Source organism: Mirounga angustirostris, unplaced genomic scaffold, assembly GCF_029215605.1.
Source record: "Mirounga angustirostris isolate CCGP_5_RB_7025 unplaced genomic scaffold, mMirAng1.0.hap1 SCAF_1, whole genome shotgun sequence".
Classification (NCBI taxonomy): Eukaryota; Metazoa; Chordata; class Mammalia; order Carnivora; family Phocidae; genus Mirounga; species Mirounga angustirostris.
The window spans coordinates 125755678-125774188 of record NW_026991709.1 but is presented as its reverse complement, the minus strand read 5'-3'; the positions used below and the strand labels follow the sequence as shown (position 1 = coordinate 125774188).

Below are 18511 nucleotides of genomic sequence, written 5' to 3'. Positions count from 1 at the left end.
TGGTACAGCTACTATAGAAAACAGTATGGGGATTCCTCAAAAAATTAAACATAGAATTACCATATCATCAATGGTGTTGGGAAAACTGGACAGCAACATGCAAAAGAATGAAACTGGAGCACTTTCTTACACTATACAAAAAAACAAATTCCAAATGGATTATAAAGACCAAATTGTGAGACTTGAAACTATAAAAATCCTAAAAGAGAACACAGGTAGTAACTACTTTGACATCAGCCATAGCAACTTCTTTCTAGATATGTCTTCTGAGATAAGGGAAGCAAGGAAAAATAAGCTACTGGGGCTACATCAAAATAAAAAGCTTCTACACAGAGAAGGAAACAATCAACAAAACTAAAAGGCAACTTACGGAATGGGAGAAGATACTTGCAAATGGCATATCTGATAAAGGGTTAGTATCCATAATACATAAAGAGCTTATAAAACTCAACACCCAAAAAACAAATAATCCAGTTTAAAAATGGGCAGAAGACATGAATAGACATTTCTCCAAAGAAGTCATTCAGATGGCCAACAGACACATGAAAAGATGCTCAACATCACTCATGATCAGGGAAATACAAATCAAAACTGCAATGAGATATCCTCTCACACCTGTCAGAATGGCTAAAATAAAAAACAAGAAACAACAGGTGTTGGCAAGGATGTGGAGATAGGGGAATCCCCTTGCACTGTTGGTAGAATGCAAACTGCTGCAGCCATACAAAACAGTATAGAGGTTCCTCAAAAAGTTAAAAATAAAACTATCCTATGATCCAGGAATTGCACTACTAGGTATTGACCCAAGGAATACAAAAATACTAATTCAAAGGGATACAGCACCCTCATGTTTATAGCAGCATTATCTACAATAGCCAAAGTATGGAAACAGCCCAAGTGTCCGTTGACTGATCAACGGATAAAGAAGGTGTGGTGTATATATACAATGGAATATTACTCAACCATTAAAAAGAATGAAATCTTGCCATTTGCAACAACATGAATGGAGCTAGAGAGTATAATGCTAAGCGAAAAAAGTCAGTCAGAGGAAGACAAATACCATATGATCTCACTCATATGTAGAATTTAAGAAACAAAACAAATGAGCAAAGGGGGGGAAAAGAGAGAGAGGCAAACCAAGAAACAGACTCTCAACTACAGAGAACAAACTGATGGTTACCAGAATGGAGGTGGGGGGTGGGGATGGGTGAAATAGGTGATGGGGATTAAAGAGGGCACTTGTGATGAGCACCAGGTGTTGTGTGGAAGTGTTGAATCACTATATTGTACACCTGAAACTAACATAATACTGTATGTTAACTAAACTGGAATTTAAATAAAAACTTAAAAAAAAAGAATTACCATATGATCCAGAAATTCCACTTCTGAGTATATACTCAAAAGAATTGAAAGCAAGGTCTTGAAGTGATATATATACACCCATGTTTATAGACATATTATTTGCAATAACTAAAATGTGGAAGCAACCCAAGTGTTCACTGATAGATGAATAAATAAATAAATAGGGTAAATACATAGAATGGAACATTATTCAGCCTTATAAAAGAAGGAAATTATTGACATATGCTAAAACATGTATGAACTGTGGACATTATGGTAAATAAAGCAAGCTAATCACAAATAGACAAATATTGTATGATTCCACTTAAATGAGGCACTTAGAGTGGTCAAAATCATAGAAACAGGAAATAATGTGATGGTTACCAGGGGCTAGGGGTAGACGGAAATGAGGAATTTTTGTTTACTGGGTATAAAGTTTCAGTTTTTCAAGATAAAAGGAGGTCTGGAAATGGATAGTCACAGTCACACAACAATATGAATGAACTGTACACTTAAAAATGGTTAATATGATAAATTTTATGTAATGTGTATTTTACCACACTAAAAAATTGAAAAAAAAAAATGATAGTAAAGGATAACTCACTGAGAAAGATGGAACCCCTGAGTCCATGCTGATAAAAACAAATAAGGGGCGCCTGGGTGGCTCAGTCGTTAAGCGTCTGCCTTCAGCTCAGGTCATGATCCCGGGGTCCTGGATTCGAGCCCCGCATCGGGCTCCCTGCTCAGCGGAGAGCCTGCTTCTCCCTCTCCCTCTGCTGTTCCCCCTGCTTGTGTTCCCTCTCTCGTTGTGTCTCTCTCTGTCAAACAAATAAATAAAATCTTTAAAAAAAAAAAAAAACAAATAAAAGGAAATAAACAAATAATTGGAGAACAGGAAGCATTTGTTTACTTTAGAATGCCAATTGATTAATGTACAAAGAATGATATAATCAGAAAATCACTATTTGGCAATCAATATAGTAATACTTGATCTAGGCAAGAAACATCAATGGATGCTAAAACTAGTCAGTGTATGTCTAATGAGGAATAAAATATTAAATAGTCTCAACATATCTTCCCACAAACTACTCATTAATTAAGAGGGAAATTTAGAGTGTAGAAATCTGTCAGACACCCCCTTAACCAAGCAAACAAAGTTAACAGAATTGATGATGAGACAAATCACTTTTGTGTTTCTTCTAATGCAATAACCTGAGAAGAAAATGTTATTTTTTCCTTTTCAATTCTTGTACATAGTATATCTTTTTTGTACTTGACTGAATTGGCAAGGTCCACAAGTAAAATGTTGAATAGAAGTGATAATAGTAGAACTTTTTCTTGATCTCAAAGGGAAAGCTTTCATTCACCATTCCACCACTGAGTATGATGATTTCGTATATATATATATGAATCATATATATATATTATATATATAAAACATTTCTTTTATGTATTCATATATATTACATATACACGCAATCGGATTAAACATGTTTCCCAGGATAAGTTTGCTAAGAGGTTTTAAAAGAATGGTTGCTGAATTTTACCAAATGCTGTTCCTGTACTGACTGATATGATCATATAATTTTTCTCTTTTATTCTGTTAATGTGATCAATTACACTGATTGATTTTTCAAAAGATAACTTGCATTCCTGGAATAAATCCAACTTGCTAATGATTTAGTATCCTTTTTAGATATTGCTGGGTTCAATTTGCTAATATTTTGCTTGGGATTTTTGCATCTATGCTCATAAAAGTTATTTTTTAAAATATTTCTCATGATATCCTTGATGTTTTTGGCTTTCAAACTATACTTACTGGCCTCAAAAACTAGTCAGGGAGTACTCCTTCTTTTTCTATTACCTGGAAAATATGTGTAAGATTGTTATAATTCTTAAATGTTTGGTAGAATTCACTGGTGAAGCTGTCTGGCCTTGGACTATTTGTGAAAATGATATTTTTATGGACTCCTCTGGGAAAAGAATGGAAGCCTGAGAATCTTCCCTTGTCCAGGGATTTCTGAGGGGACTGAGATAGAGAGAGCTGGGGGGGTGTGGCATTTCAACGGCCTGACATTTTTCTAAAAGGACAGTGCCCTTTGTTCTCACCTCTCTCACCACACACTTCCTGAGCAGTAGGTCTGTGGGGTAGTGGGTCGATGAGCATCAATTCTCAGGCTACCTGATCCCACCTTCCTGAAGACCCAGACTCAGGTCTTTCAGAGGAGAAGCCTTGGTGTTGGGCAGAAAGCAATGAGGGGAAGGGTGAGAGGGACTGGTTCAACCAGACAGAAGTTCTTTGTTTGCTCTGTTTCTTTGCAAATGAGGCAACATTTGGAAACAACAAATATTGGTTCAGAGAGCCAATGCATTCCTGCCCATCCCTTTAGGTCAGCAACCCACCCCTCACCCCCTGCACGTACACACAAGTTCAGCTCTTTCTACAAGAGACCCAATCCCACTGAAATTAAAGAGTTTTATTCAGTTTATGGTGGACGATTTGGGTCATGACTGGCTTGGTCATGGAAGTTCTCTTCATTCCCCTCAGCCCCTCTTATCTCCTTCCTTCCTTTCTTCCCTTCATTGCTCCCTTCCATTTCTGGATAAAGAAAGAGAAGATGAATATCCAGAAGGCAGCTGTAGTCTAGAGAAGGCTGGGACTTAGGAGATTTGAGTTCAGGTCCCAGAGCTCTATGAAGGAGGATGTGTCATTTTAGTGTAGTGTCCACATCTGAAAATTGGGGAACTGATCTCATCTCTCAAGGTAGTTGGTCAAGATCACAAAAATCTTACCTCAGAATAGTGCTTGGCACATGGAAGGACTGAAAATGTGATACTTTCCTTCCATCTGAGCATAATAAATTGGTGCATGCCTGAGGTTCTGCAGTTGGGGCACTCAGCCCACTCCCAGATGGGCAAACCTCTCTGCAAACTGAAATGTGGGGTGGTGTGTCTGTGAAGAAATGTCAGGGCTGGGAGTGCCCTGTTTGTCCCTCTCCGTGTGATCCCAGATGAGTCCCTTGGTCTCTGTATGTCCCTATTTCCTGGGAGAGGCAGTGTCCCTGGTGGATGGGTACATGCACTCTGGAACCAGACTGCTTGATTTTGCATCTGACTCAGCAGTTGATTTTGGAAAAGTTATTAATCCTTCAAGGCCTCAGTTTCCTTATCTCATCTTTAAAATGGGGCTTCTAGTACACTGGCCAGAAGGTGCTCCCTCTGAGGGGCTCAGGCTTCGTTGTGGGCCTGTCCCTGAAGGAGTTGCCTCAAGAAAGGCTCACTAACCCCTCTGGTATGAGAGTAAATGCAGTAGGGGCCCAGCCTCAAGAAGGGCTCACTAACCCCTCTGGTATGAGAGTAAATGCAGTAGGGGCGCAGGGGCGAGAATCATGGTCCATCTGCTTTCCATGGCCTCCACGGAGCTTCCCTGAGTTTGTGGGTTATTCAACATTGGGCAACTCTCCCTCCTACTTCTGGGCAGACCCTGCAAGCTCACTGCATGGCCTAAGGAGGCATCAGCTGAGCGCAGTCTCCTGTGACGACTCCTCCCAGCCAGCCCTTCCCCTCACTTTCTCCCTCCATCTTCATCTCTGTACCTCAAGGTCTCCCACAGGAAGCCAGACCACTCCCTAATATGCCTGCTGCAGGGGGATGTAGGAATATGCCCTTCCTGCCATGATTCTGGGTTTCCCATGGCTTAAGCAGGAGGGCCCATGAGGGGCAGGGACCGAAGGAGGGCAGCAGCAGTTACTCTTCCTCAATGGTGAGGCAGGCTGTCTAGGCTTGTCTTATGTCTCTACTGTAAACAGAAAGTCCCCGCTATAGCTATGCTCTCTAAAGTGGGATGTGTGTAACCGCTTGTATATGAGACAGTCTACTGGGGTATGGGAAAAGATAACCTAACTTCCAGTTACATTTATTCTTTTTTTTTTTTAAATAATTTTTTTTAAAGATTTTATTTATTTATTTGAGAGAGAATGAGAGACAGAGAGCATGAGAGGGAAGAGGGCAGAGGGAGAAGCAGACCCCCCGCTGAGCAGGGAGCCCGATGTGGGACTCAATCCCGGGACTCCAGGATCATGACCTGAGCCGAAGGCAGTCGCTTAACCAACTGAGCCACCCAGGTGCCCCAGTTATATTTATTCTTAATGCGAAAGATTAACAAACGAATATTCACTACTATTTTGAATGAGGATTGGCACTGTCTCCCACTGGTCTATAGGCCAGACAGACACAGGTCTTGTAGAGCCTCTAAAGTGTCTGAGGGAAGATGGGGGAACACCTTAAAAGGGGAGGAGTGGGAAAGGGGGTAATGGATGGTTGCGACTCTCTGACCTGTCCTTTGTTCTTGGCTTTTGTGGTTCCACATTTTGTGGTTTTCTCGTGCCCAGGAAATTGGATGTACAGATTAGGTGATGTGGTATAACTCACCAAACCTCATAAAATGCACAAGTGCCTTAAAAACATTTCTGCAAAGAAACTAGAATTAGAATATGATTCTGATATCACAAACACAAGTGAACAAAAATAAAATGACAATACTGACATCTTAGAAGGACTGGTATAGATTAGTTAGTGTAGCTAGAGCCCCAAACCACAATCATCTGATCAGACTGGATAAGTAACTTTTCGAGAAACCTAAAATTATTTTGATGACTTTCTGGACTATTGACTTACATCTACTATCAGGACCCTTGCCCTTTCCCTAAGTGTATTATTTTGCCTTGAGATATTATTCAGTGTATATAAGGCAGAATAAACAAAGGAACATTTTTTTTTTTAATTTATTTGACACAGAGAGAGAGACAGCCAGAGAGGGAACACAAGCAGGGGGAGTGGGAGAGGGAGAAGCAGGCTTTCCGCAGAGCAGGGAGCCCGATGCGGGGCTCGATCCCAGGACCCTGGGATCATGACCTGAGCCGAAGGCAGACGCTTAACGACTGAGCCACCCAGGCGCCCCAACAAAGGAACATTTAAAAAAGAATGTTTCATCTTTGTTTTATTGCTTTATAAATTTATATTCCTCACATGGCTGAAATGCACACAATATATTAGTTTAAAAAATACATACACAGATTGTACAACCTCACTATTTTTCCTAATAAGGATGTGTAATCAAAGCCAGTTGGAAACCACTTAGCTGGAGGGAGACAGGGATGACCCAGGCATTGAGACCAGGCTACATCCTCCCCTGGGCCCCTTGCTTTGTGCTGGTGTATCACTTTGTTCTGAATCTCTAGACTCTTCGTCGCATTCTTGGGTAGCTTCTTGTGGGAGATAATTTTTCTCCCCTGTGAATCTGTCCCTAGGCCAAGGTGTCCAGCAGGCTGCATGGAGGAAAGGAAGGTTTTTAATCCAGGAGTTTTAGTTTAGTGGGGCATATAGAGAGAGAGCAATTCCTCAGTTAGGAGGGCCTTTGAGAGCCCAGGAGCAGGGTTTCTGGGGACACCTGGGAACAAGTGAAGGGTGTTGAACTTGTCTTTGATTTGAGGCCAGCTTTATTCTTCTCTGACACCCTCTCTCAGGAAGGTCTTTGCCTATCATTCTGCATTTCTACTCTGGATCTAGGGTAGCTCCTTCCCTCTTTTATCTGTGAAATGAATACATAGGACTGGTGCAGGACCAGCTCTGGCATCCTGCGATTCAGGAGCAGAGCCACGGGCCCCAACCCCCGCCACTACCCGCTGCAGCCCTGCTCCTGGCACAGAGAGAGCACGCATTAACAAAGGGTTGATTTTTCTTTAATTCCCTTACAATCAGCATTTTTGTGCTGGAAACCATCCGTGGGTCTTTCCAGAGCTCAGGAAATGAGGTGATCGGCCTGGCGAAGGAATGAAGGGGGAGGGATGAGGGGTGATTGGGCAAGCGGGCTGCGCAAACACAGGAGGTCAAAGATTCTGCTTGACCCGCTGAGCCGAAGATAAAGGGGCACCGGACGTGGGAAGACGGCGCAGAAGCCCACAGGTCTGTGTTCCCGGCTCCTAGACACCGACCCAGGAAGATGAGTCTCGCTGTCCGCGCCCTGCTGGCCTGCGCGGTCCTGGGTGAGTGCCGGCGCGGGCAAGGTCCGCAGAGTCGCCAGCCCGGTAGCTCTTTGCACGCTCCACTCGGCCACACAGGCTCCTGGGTTCCACTCTTGGGCTGGAAGCCCGGAGCACTTCCTTCGCTCTTCCCCGCCGCATCCCTGCACCTGGTTCAGCTTAGGTTCAGCTCTGCGCCTGCGCGCAGCTGCTGGTCTTGGTAGTGCCTCTGCCCCCTTTCGTGCCCTCCATGCTTCCTTGCTTCCTCTCCTTGCTCTCCTCCTCCTTGTCCAGTAAATCTTGTATTAGAATACAGTAAGAGCACTTCCATCATAGTTTATCAGATCCCTTCTATGAGGCCTCCTGAGTTGAGTCTGAACTGCTAAGCATGGTATTCAAGGCCTCCCAGATCTGACCGCGCCCCCACCCTTGGCAGTCTGATGTCCCATGGGTGCCATTGGCGCTGAAGATGTCCTGCTAAGAAGCAGGGCTGCTGAGAGGTTCAAAGCATATTTGAATCCAGGCTTCTTGGGTCCTCACCGGTGAGAGGGCTGGGGCTGGGAGGGTCAGGCGAGGGTAAATGAGGCCATGGATCCAGGCACCAGTGGAGTGGAGTTCGTTGCACAAGTCCGTGCTGTGGGGCCTGTGAACTGGATGGCCTCTACCACACCCATCACCTCCTGAGATTGCCTGGCTCCCTTTGTCCTTTAACTTTTGCCTGCCTCTCCTGGTGCATTTGTTATACCTTTGGAGACTTGTGTTTAGATATTTGTCTCTCCTGGAAAAGTTTACCCTTGGGAGTTGGCCCTGTATTACTTGCCTTTGCCCCTGGCCCCCTCCCACCCTCAAAGCACCTCATAGGGCTGTGCAAGGTAAATGCAGGACTCAGGACAAATTCCTGCCCATGAGACCTCAGGAGGGGCAGTTTAGGAAGGGTCTGCCACTGATTCCTGATGCTTCCCATGACTTCTCATGGGCAGATGTGGGATAAAGGGTGGTTTGGGCACTGATTTCCCTGTGGCTCCTCCTTATGCATCCTGGAGAACTGTTGTCCTTTCCCTTTCCTGCTTTGTGCTTTGTGGATATTCATCAGCTTCCCTGAGTCAGCCCTGTGCTGTTATCCACAGAAAGTGGAGATGATAGAGGTCTTTGGGAGCAGTGCAACCACATGATTTTAATAGCTACAGACATGGCTGGTTTTAGTTTCTCCTAATGGCAGCCCAGAAGACTGATGAAAATTGAGGGAGGGGTCACTGGAAACAGAAGAACCACTGAATATGTGGAGTTCTAGTTATTCCTGGAACAGAGGATGATAGATGAGTATCACAGGCAAATTCATTATTTCATCAATCATTTATCCCTACCTACTGGCCAAGCAGATGGAAAATAACTCAGAATGTCATCTTCTTTTATTCCCTGGGCAGAGACAAAAGTCTGGAGACCTGGTTTCTAGGCCAGTATTGGCCACCAACAGGCTGGGTAATTCCTACCTTGCTAGCTTCCCCAAGTTGTCATATCAATCCAATGCCTTCAAGAGGCTGAAAAGGTCTGGTCACACTGATGAGGCTTATGTCCCTTGGCAGTCCCATGATGGTGAGATAAGGAGGCAGGGAAAACAGAGAAAAGCAGATTATTGTGGTCTCCACTTGAGAGCTGATGATCAAGCCAGCATCCCTCTGGGTAGCACAGGGTGGTTAGCAGGTGACTAGGAGGCCATTAGGGTTCCATTCTCTTGTCCCCGGCCTCAGAAGGCAACAGAATCTGTGCTCTGTGGTGTTAATGGGAGGAGTGGGAGGAGGGCAGGATGGAGGGGATGGAGACTTCAAGAGGGTGTTCTGTCTCTCCCACTAGCACAACCTCTGGCCTCTTTCTCCTAGGGCTGTGTCTGGCTGTCTCCCCTGAGAAAACTGTGAGATGGTGCACTGTCTCAAATCATGAGGCCAGTAAGTGTTCCAGTTTCATGGAAAATATGAAAACTGTCCTTGAAAATGGTCCTTTTGTCAGCTGTGTGAAGAAAAGCTCCTACCTTGAGTGCATCAAGGCCATTTCGGTAAGTCACTGTTGCCTAAAAGAGAGTGGAATAAAATCCATACTTTCTCTTCTGTCATTTTGGAACAACTCTTTACTCACAGGTAGGAGGCTGGTGTGGAACAGTCAACCCCCAGTGCTAATAAAAGCACTTCAGAAAGGGAAATTGGAGTGGTTATCTTTAAGGAGTCTTAAAATCCAACACACTCTGAAAAGGGGACTATTTTGAGGCACAAAGTTCTCTGAATTCAGGGAAAAAACAAGAATGTTTACTATCAAAATTTCCATATGACATTGTTTTGGAAGTTCTTGGTACATCACGGGAACTAGATGAATGATGCTCACAGGGAAGAGGAATACAGTGCCAACTGCAGATGTTTGCTGATCTCTTTGTTTTCTAGATTTTCTAAAAACACTTCACTCCTTCACTGTTGTCCCTGCACATCTGAATGTGGGTCAGACCCTGTGCTGAGCAATGGGGCTGCAGCAGTGAATTTCCTCCTTACTCTTGAGGAGCTTATAGTCTAGTCAGGAGAGAAGAAAAACATGCAAACAAATAAATTGTAAATTTCCAAATTGTGTGATGTACAATGAAGGGAAAGAGTAGAATGCTCTGACAGAGACTTTCAGAAGAAACTTGCTTTGGCCTGGGTGTCAGGCACAATCTCCCTGACAGGGAAGCAATGAAACTAAGACCCCAAGGATGAGCATGGATAAGCCTGCCAGGTGCCATTGGTGGAATACGCCAGGCAGTGAAGAACAGTTTGTGCAAAGGGCCTGAGACAGCAGAGCTGGGCTTTCTGAAGTTGCTGTAGGGAAGTCAGGGTGACAGGAGTAGAGCAATCAGGAGACTCGAAAAAGTAATGAGGTGGGAGAGGTAGACTTTGCCAGATGGAGCATGATTGAAGGAATCAGTCATTTGGTAAAAACAACTGGCTTGTGTTTTTAAATTGGATCTCAGTTATGATCATGCTTTAAATTATAACCCTTGAATTACGACATTTGTTCAGTTTTAGTCCATGCATGCCCCTTTTTATTTTTAAATGTCGATAATATGAAATAATACTATTCATGAACCTAACACAGGTTCTCAAAACTTCATCAGTACCAATAGCTTACTTCTAGGGCTGTTGTGTGGCAGCACTGGATTTTATGGGAATGGCACCCATGTAGTGTGGTGTAACCCACAACTACTGATGTGTTTCTCCATCCTGAGCAAATTGAATCCTACAACTTTCTTGCCTTTTATTTTAGTTTTAAGATGTATATAGGTATGCATGAACGACTGCACGGTTTTGATTCGTAAAAAGTTTCATAAACATGGCATTACTATGTGTTGTCTTCTTGTTTTTCCCTCCTCAATATTATGCTAATTCATCCACATCGTTGAATATAGCCATTGTTCATTCATTTTCAGAGCTCTACAATAGTCCATTATGTTAGTATAACACAATTTATTTTTTCTTTTCTGGTCATCAGGCATTTGGGCTATTTCCAGCTTTTTGTTATTCTAATCAGGGCTTGACAAATATTTTTATACAAATCTCCTAGGACACAAATATTAATAGTTTTTCTTGAATATATATATGTAGGAGCAGACTTGCTGTGCCAAGGGATATGTATTTGCCTTTTAAGACAATGCCAAATATGTTTGATTTTTAAAAAAATTAATGAATTAACATATAGTGTATTATTAGTTTCAGAGGTAAAGTTTAGTGATTCATCAGTTGCATATAACACCCACTGCTCGTTATATCAAGTGCCCTCCTTAATGCGCATCACCCAGTTACCCCATTCTCCACTCCCCTCCCCTCCAGCACCCTGTTTGTTTCCTATAGTTAGGAGTCTCTTATGGTTTTTCTCCCTCTCCGATTCCATCTGATTTTATTCTTCCTTCCTTTTCTCTATGATCCTGTATTGTTTCTTAACTTCCACATATGAGTGAAATCATATGATAATTGTCTTTCTCTGACTGACTTATTTTGTTTAGCATAATACCCTCTAATTCCATTCATGTCTTTGCAAATGGTAAGATTTCTTTTTTATGGCTGAATAATATTCCATTGTATATATATACACCACATCTTCTTTATCCATTCATCTGTTGAAGGACATCTCAGCTTTTCCATATTTTGGCTAATGTGGACATTGCTGCTATAAACATTGGGGTGCAGGTACCCCTTTGGATCACTATGTTTGTATCCTTTAGGTAAATATCTAGTAGTGCAATTGCTGGGTTATAGGGTAGCTCTATTTTTAACTTTTTGAGGAACCTCCATACTGTTTTCCAGAATGGCTATACCAGCTTGCATTTCCACCAGCAGTGTTTGATTTTTAAGTCAATTCAATGTGGTTCTTTTTTTTTTTTTTAATTTACCCATGTAGTTAGTTACCTTTATTTCCTTAAAATTTTTTTTAATTTAAATCCAATTAAATTAACTTATACTGTATTGTTAGTTTCAGGGATAGAATTTAGTGACTCATCAGTTGCATATAACACCCAGTGCTCATTACATCAAGAGCCTTCCTTAATACCCATCACCCAGTTACCCCATCCCTCCACCCACCTCCCCTCCAGCAACCCTCAGTTTGTTCCCTATAGTTAAGAGTCTCTTATGATTTGTCTCCCTCTCTGTTTTCCTCTTATTTTATTTTTCCTTCCCTTCCCCTATATTCATCTGTTTTGTTTCTTAAATTCCACATATGAGTGATATCATATGGTATTTGTCTTTCTCTGACTGACTTATTATGCTTAGCATAATGCCCACTAGTTCCATCCATGTCATGGAAAATGGCAAGATTTCATTCTTTTTGATGGCTGAGTAATATTCCATTATATATTCACACACCCCACATCTTCTTTATCCATTCATGTCGAGGGACATCTGGGCTCTCTCCTCTTTTTTGGGGGGGGAGTGTAGTTGACAATGTGATTATTTCAATTTCTACTCCTACCACCAGCATATGAGAGAATAATCCATATCATTCTGGGTGAATTTGGTATTTTATCATTAAGAAATTATCTGGCAGTTCTTTTTGACTAAACTCTATTTTTCTGATATTAACATACTATACCAACTTTCTTTGCTTAGTAGTCTTCTCCTGTGCCTTTTTTCATTCCTTTATTTTCAATATTCTGTGTGCTTCTGCTTTAGGTGCATCTTTTGAAAACTGTTTATTGCTGGATCTTATTAATGCAATCTGACAATCATTTATTTTATGTGAAATCTCATTTATTTTATTATTATTACTGGTAAATTTGGACTTATTTCTGCCATATTACTTTTTGATTTCTTTTAGTCCAGGCTTCCCCTGTTTTCTGATTTTTCCTTTTCTGATTTTTAAAAATTGAGTTTGCACATGTGTTTGTTCATTTGCATTGTTTTCCCTTTATTCCACTTTCCCTCCTACTGGTAATGAATTTAAACACTTTATTTATATTCCTTAATGAGTTCCTTAAATTTTTACTACATACTTTTAGCTTACCAATATATTACAGTAAAGTAATCCTGGTTCTCCTTCCCAAACAATAAAAGGACTCTGGGAAACAGTAGCTCAGACTTCCCTCTTCCCTGTTTAAATATTACCATTTAATATTTTATGTCTTTTTTTTTTAAGATTTTATTTATTTGACAGAGAGAGCACAAGCAGAGGGAGAGAAAGGGGGAAGCAGGCTCCCCGCTGAGCAAGGAGCCCAACATGGGACTTGATCCCAGGACCCTGGGATCATGACCTGGGCTAAAGGCAGCCACTTAACCAACTGAGTCACCCAGGCGTCCCTTATGTCTATCTTTTTTAAAACACTCAATGTAAATACTTCATGTATTTGTAGACACTATATATAAACTTATGTGTGTGTGTTTGTGTATCTGTGTGTGTGTACACACACCCAAAAATTTAGAAAGAGAGAAAGAGAACACTTAGATTTATCTACATTTTTGTCATTTAGTCTGTTTCCCATTCCTTCTCATTTTTCACACTATCCTTCTGGGATATGTTTCCTTCTTGAAATATGTTCTTTTGGTGATCCTGTCAAGCCAATCTCTTGGTGTTAAACTCTCTCAGGTGCTTGCTTGTTTTCTCTGCAAATGCTTTAATCTCTGGAATGATAATTTTGCTGAATGTATAATTCTAGTTTGACATTTTTACCCTGTTTTAAAATATTATTCCACTCTCTCCTGACTTCCACTGTAGTTGTGGAGAAGTCTGGTATTATCCTGTTATTCCTTCAATCATCTCTGAATAATTTTGAGGTTTCATTTCCTTGGTCTGTGACATTCTATAGATTCACTATGATATTTGCAGTTGCGAAAATCTTGGTACCTATCCTGCTTAGGGTATATCGGGTCTGTGGAATTATGTTTTTCATCAATTCTAAAAATTTGGAGCCATTATCTCTTTAAATACTGGCTTTTTTTCAGTTCCTCCATTTTTTTTTTTTAATTCTAGGATTCCAAGATAACACATATTAGGTCTTCTTTAATCTAACTTTTTAATCCTTCTTTCACAATTTCCACCATCTATACCTCCTTTTGGCAGCATCCAGGACACATTTTTCAGATATAGCTTCCAGTTCACTAATTCTTACTTTAAACATGTCTAATCAACTTATGGCCCATTCATCACTTTTTTATTTCAACAGTTATATTTTTTGTTTCCAGAAGCACCAGTTCAAATAATTTTTCTTTTTATTTCTGATAATTTCCTTTTCTATGCTTTGTCTCTGATTGCAGCCTTCAATTTGTATAGAAAAGTAAATACCTCATAGGCAGCTCTTCTCAACTTTGCATCAGACAGCTTCAACCTCCTTTGAGGGCCCAAGTCTGTTGTTCCTGTTGATGCTTGTGCATTGTGGCTTATATTCTTCTGAGTGTGTTTATCTGCATCTGGGAGGTCATACTTGATTTTAATCCTCCTCCTCCTTGCTGGTTCAGGTTCCCCTTGGAATCCTTGCTGCTCTAGTGGATCCCATGAGTTAGGCCTTGGCTCCTTGGTTCCTATTCCTCTGAGGCTCCAGTGATTCCTGATCAGCATCCTGGTGTCTTGGCCACAAAGCCCCAATCTCATTGCTCTGCGGAAATTTGTTTGTTTGCTTATTAATTTTTGTTCTGTGGTGTGCGGGGTGGGTGGGGAGAGGCCAGAGGTTATACTTACCTTTTCTGATACCAAGGAGGCCACAAAGGTTGTTTCATATTTTGTGTTTAGTTGTGGAATAGAGCTGTCCTTCACCAATGTGAATGTATCTAATGGCACTGAAATGTACACTTAAAAAAAGGTTAAACAGTAAATTTTATCTTATGTATATTACAATAAAACAAAAACGATCCCAACCCTTAAAAGTTGCTCCAAGATTAACTAACTAAATAACCAGCAAGTAACCGTAATGGAAGAAATGAACCCAGACGACCTGATTTTAAATCCCAGCTCCATGACTTACTAGCTATGTAGCCTGGAGAAGTGACAAACTTTCTGTGTCTTTGTTTTTTCATCTGTAAAATGGAGCTGAGTTGAACAGTGGTGACCTGTGACATATCTGAGTAGTCCATTAAACAAATAATGAGCCACAATGGAAATAATAATCAGCATCTAACCCTTAGTTCATAGTATAAACAAGAGGTAAAGCCCAAAGAAAGTACCAAATCCTTGAACAAGACTCTTGTAGTTATGGGGTCCCAGGACAGGAAGGAAAAGTACAAAGTACTGAATCAGAGTGGAGACAAGTGTCTTTAAGACTCCCCTCCCCCATAAGGAGGGCTTCACAAAGTGCCTGAAGAAGACCTCAACAGAAGGCCCAAGATGAAGAGGTTACCAAACGAAAGCAACTGGGTTCTCAATATAAATATGTGTAAGAGCATGGTTGCAACTTCCTTCAGTGTCTGTTATGCTTGGGCAGTGTACCCAGTCTAGGGTTGGGAGGGCAACTTTCCCCCATGAGGTCTGCCATGTAAAGCTTCTCTAATTCATGTTGATCTTGAAAGATCACACATAGGTTTCTGGGCCAAGAACCAGACTCTTCACCAGGGGAAAGAGAAACATAATTCATTCCTTTCTCTATGTGGGAGGAATAGGAATATGGTGGCCATATCCCCTCACCAGGGAGGTGGAGTCAACTGAAGCTCTTGGTGTGGTGTGGTGTGGTTTGGCCAAGGTGAGGGTTCTTTTGGCCCCAGGTCCAAGAAGGCCTGCCAGTCACCTTCACTTGCCTGGGTATAGGTGGACCTTCCTCAGAAGTAAGGACTTCATCAGGATCTGGTCTGTTTCCTTTCAGTCAAATGAAGCAGATGCTGTGACACTGGATGCAGGCTTGGTGTTTGAGGCTGGCCTGACTCCCTACAACCTAAAGCCTGTAGTGGCAGAGTTCTATGGGACAGGAGAGGGTAAGTTCTTCCTGGGGACGCAGGAAAGAGTTTGTGGCTCTTGTTCTCTCCTGGTAGATGCTGAGTTTGTCTTGCCCAGGCAGGTAATGGAGATTAAATACTGATGAGCATTCTCTATTGGGTGTCAGTGGGGAATGAGAGGCCTTATCAGCTGCCACAGGCACAAGTCAAGGCCTCTGGGGCTTTGGGATGGTTGAGGACTGGGGCTCTTGACACTGACCTTCTGGGCTAGGAAATGTGCTCCCTGGAGAAACAGAGAAGACTGTGTGCAACCTGACCTTAACCAGTAGGGTTTAGAGCTACATAGAGGAGCCCTCCAAAAACCATAGGTGCCACACACAGGGGAGAGGCCACACTAGAGTACATACTTGGAGCCCCAGCAGCCTTGCATTTCCTCTGAGAGCAACCAACTGTCCCTGGGCCTGTGTCAGTGAACAGGATATACTTAGAATGAATGTGGTCTCTGTGTTACAACTCCAAGTTCGTGGTGGGTTTGAGTTGGTAGGTGTAGGCAGACACCCTGCAGGGCCAGGGTAGGCCTGTGTTTGCTTGGACTATTATTGCAAATGTTCTCTCTGCAGTCCTTTCTTCCCCCTGCTAGTCTAGGCAGGTTTTCCTGATCTCTCTCTCTTTGTGACCCAACCAACATATATGTGCCCTGTGGATTCCCTTTCTCTACTCAGGAGTCCAGTAGTGATGAGCAGTGTTTCCCTGTGGCCCAGGTTGAGGGTCTTTCACACTGTCTCTTGGCAGATAAAAAAACCTACTATTATGCTGTGGCTGTGGTGAAGAAGAGTAGTGACTTCAAACTGAATGAGCTCAAAGGCAAGAAGTCCTGCCACACGGGCCTTGGCAGGTCTGCTGGGTGGAACATCCCCATGGGCTTACTTTATTGGAACCTGCCTGAGCCACGTGAATCTCTTCAGAGGGGTAAGTAGGCAAGAGGGTGAGTGCTATCAGGCAGGCCTACACAGGCCACACTGGGGTCACTCAGACATGATCAGGTGATCATGTGTGATGAGTCTAGGGGGTGGAGGTAGGAGGTACACCAGCTTTAAACTGATCAGTTCTGCCACACCAGCAGCCCTTGGGAGGTGTCAGCTGAGTTTTTTCTTCTCTGAGCTCCTAACACCCACCCAAAGGCTATCCTGAGAAGTGGCGGTGGGGGAAGGCCATCAAGCCCAACAGAAGGCTTCAGTCAGGGCCAAGTTTTCTGGGCCCTACTGATCACTTTCCTGGGGTTCTTTCCGGTCTGTGGCTGATGTGTTTCCCATTCTGCTGGAGCTTTTCTGGTGGCTATCTGCTGCCCATGAACTTGGCCTGTACCTCTCTATGTGGGTCTCCCATCTCTCAGATATGACCCCCAGAGGAGACCTCTCTCTGAGCTGTTCCAGTCTGATAGCAACCTGAGACAGGCCTAGGTCAATGGCAGGCACAGGCCTGGTTCTTGGGGAGGAGGGGGGGAGGACAAAGGTTAACTTGTCCCTTTTTGGAAAACCTTGATCTTGATCAGTGAACACACATAAGGATGTGCTGAGACTGGGTGTGCTGGTTTTGCTTTAGTCACTCTCTGTTCCCTAGAGTCTAGACTGGGAGCTGGGAGCTGTAATTGCTTGTAACCTGTGCTACATGTCTTATGTTGAGCAGCAGTGTCCAATTTCTTCGCGGGCAGCTGTGTTCCCTGTGCAGATCGGACAACCTTCCCCAATCTGTGTCAACTATGTGCGGGGAAAGGGACGGACAAGTGTGCCTGCTCTAACCATGAACCATACTTCGGCTACTCAGGTGCCTTCAAGTGAGTGAGACCAGCTGCTGTTCCATGGTGGCCAAAGTGTCCAATGTCCTCAGGCTGGGAGGCCCTACCTGGCCCATAGCAGAACCCAGTCTACAGAGGTGTCCAGGAGGCCTAATCCCCTCACAGTGACTCAGTGATCCAGCTGGGACTCTGTAGGCCAAGCCAGTGCATATGCCTTTCTTGTGACATTTGACAAGGGAGCCCCTCTCCTGGAGGTCTTTTCTATCTCTCCAGAGCCCTTGAACTTGCCCAGTGTGTTCTTTCGCTGGACTGGGCAGAGCCTAAGGGAACAGGCACATTCTTAGTGTCTGGACCATTCTTCAGTGACTGTCCCTCTGCTTTCTATTGTAGCAGTGTCTCCTGTTCATTGCACTGGCCTCTCTCCTGCCTTCCCTCATTGTCCCTGTGCAGACAGCTCATGTGGCTGATTTTTCACTCCCTCTTTTACCTTGGTTATATCCTAAAGTTTGATAGCCAGCCAAGGGACATTTCCTCTGTAAGACTCTATGTCTTTATCTTCCATTTCAGAAACTTGAAAACTCTTTTCTGTATTAAAATATCTTCAGTGATTTTTTTTGCTACTTTGGGGCACATGATAAGGGATTTCTAGTTCCCATGAGCTCAGCCCCCACCCCCCACCGTCTTAGTGGTATATCAGTGCCCCATAGTGCTTCCTCCTCTGTGGGTCGGCATAGAGGCCTCCACCAGTCTCTGCCCTTGTCCCAGGGCTGGATGATGTGATCAGACAGACCCTCAAGCCTGAGGTGAAGGGTCTGCCCTGCTGGGATCCTCCTAATGTATTTCTTTCCCACAGGTGTCTGATGGATGATGCTGGGGACGTGGCCTTTGTCAAGCATTCAACAGTGTTCGGTAAGTGACAGGAGAATCTACACATTCCTTCTAGGCAGTGGGTTTTCTTTTTTTTTCCCCTGTACCCCTTTTCATGGACA

At 43.1% G+C, this 18511-nt stretch overlaps 1 protein-coding gene and 1 long non-coding RNA gene across 4 annotated transcripts in view; one reads left to right on the top strand and one right to left on the bottom strand.

Annotated features, from left to right (window-relative positions):
* Positions 1–1617: 1617 nt before the first annotated feature.
* Positions 1618–18511, bottom strand: part of LOC135364025 (uncharacterized) — a 38122-nt gene continuing 21228 nt past the window's right edge. The window contains exons 3-4 of one of the 3 annotated variants that reach the window (XR_010410454.1): positions 14544–14653; positions 11987–14460 (exon numbers count right to left, since the gene is read on the bottom strand). This is a non-coding gene — a long non-coding RNA (uncharacterized LOC135364025). Of the gene's footprint in view, positions 2160–11986; positions 14654–18511 lie in introns of those variants that run through there. The other 2 variants (XR_010410455.1, XR_010410453.1) reach the window with 2 other exon arrangements.
* The window catches only part of LOC123863811 (serotransferrin), a 55063-nt gene continuing 43797 nt past the window's right edge, over positions 7246–18511 (top strand). The window contains 6 exon segments of the mRNA XM_045903756.3: positions 7246–7385; positions 9239–9411; positions 15658–15766; positions 16520–16696; positions 17414–17561; positions 18376–18431. Of these exon segments, the coding sequence (XP_045759712.1) occupies positions 7343–7385; positions 9239–9411; positions 15658–15766; positions 16520–16696; positions 17414–17561; positions 18376–18431 (706 nt within the window). The 5' untranslated portion in view covers positions 7246–7342.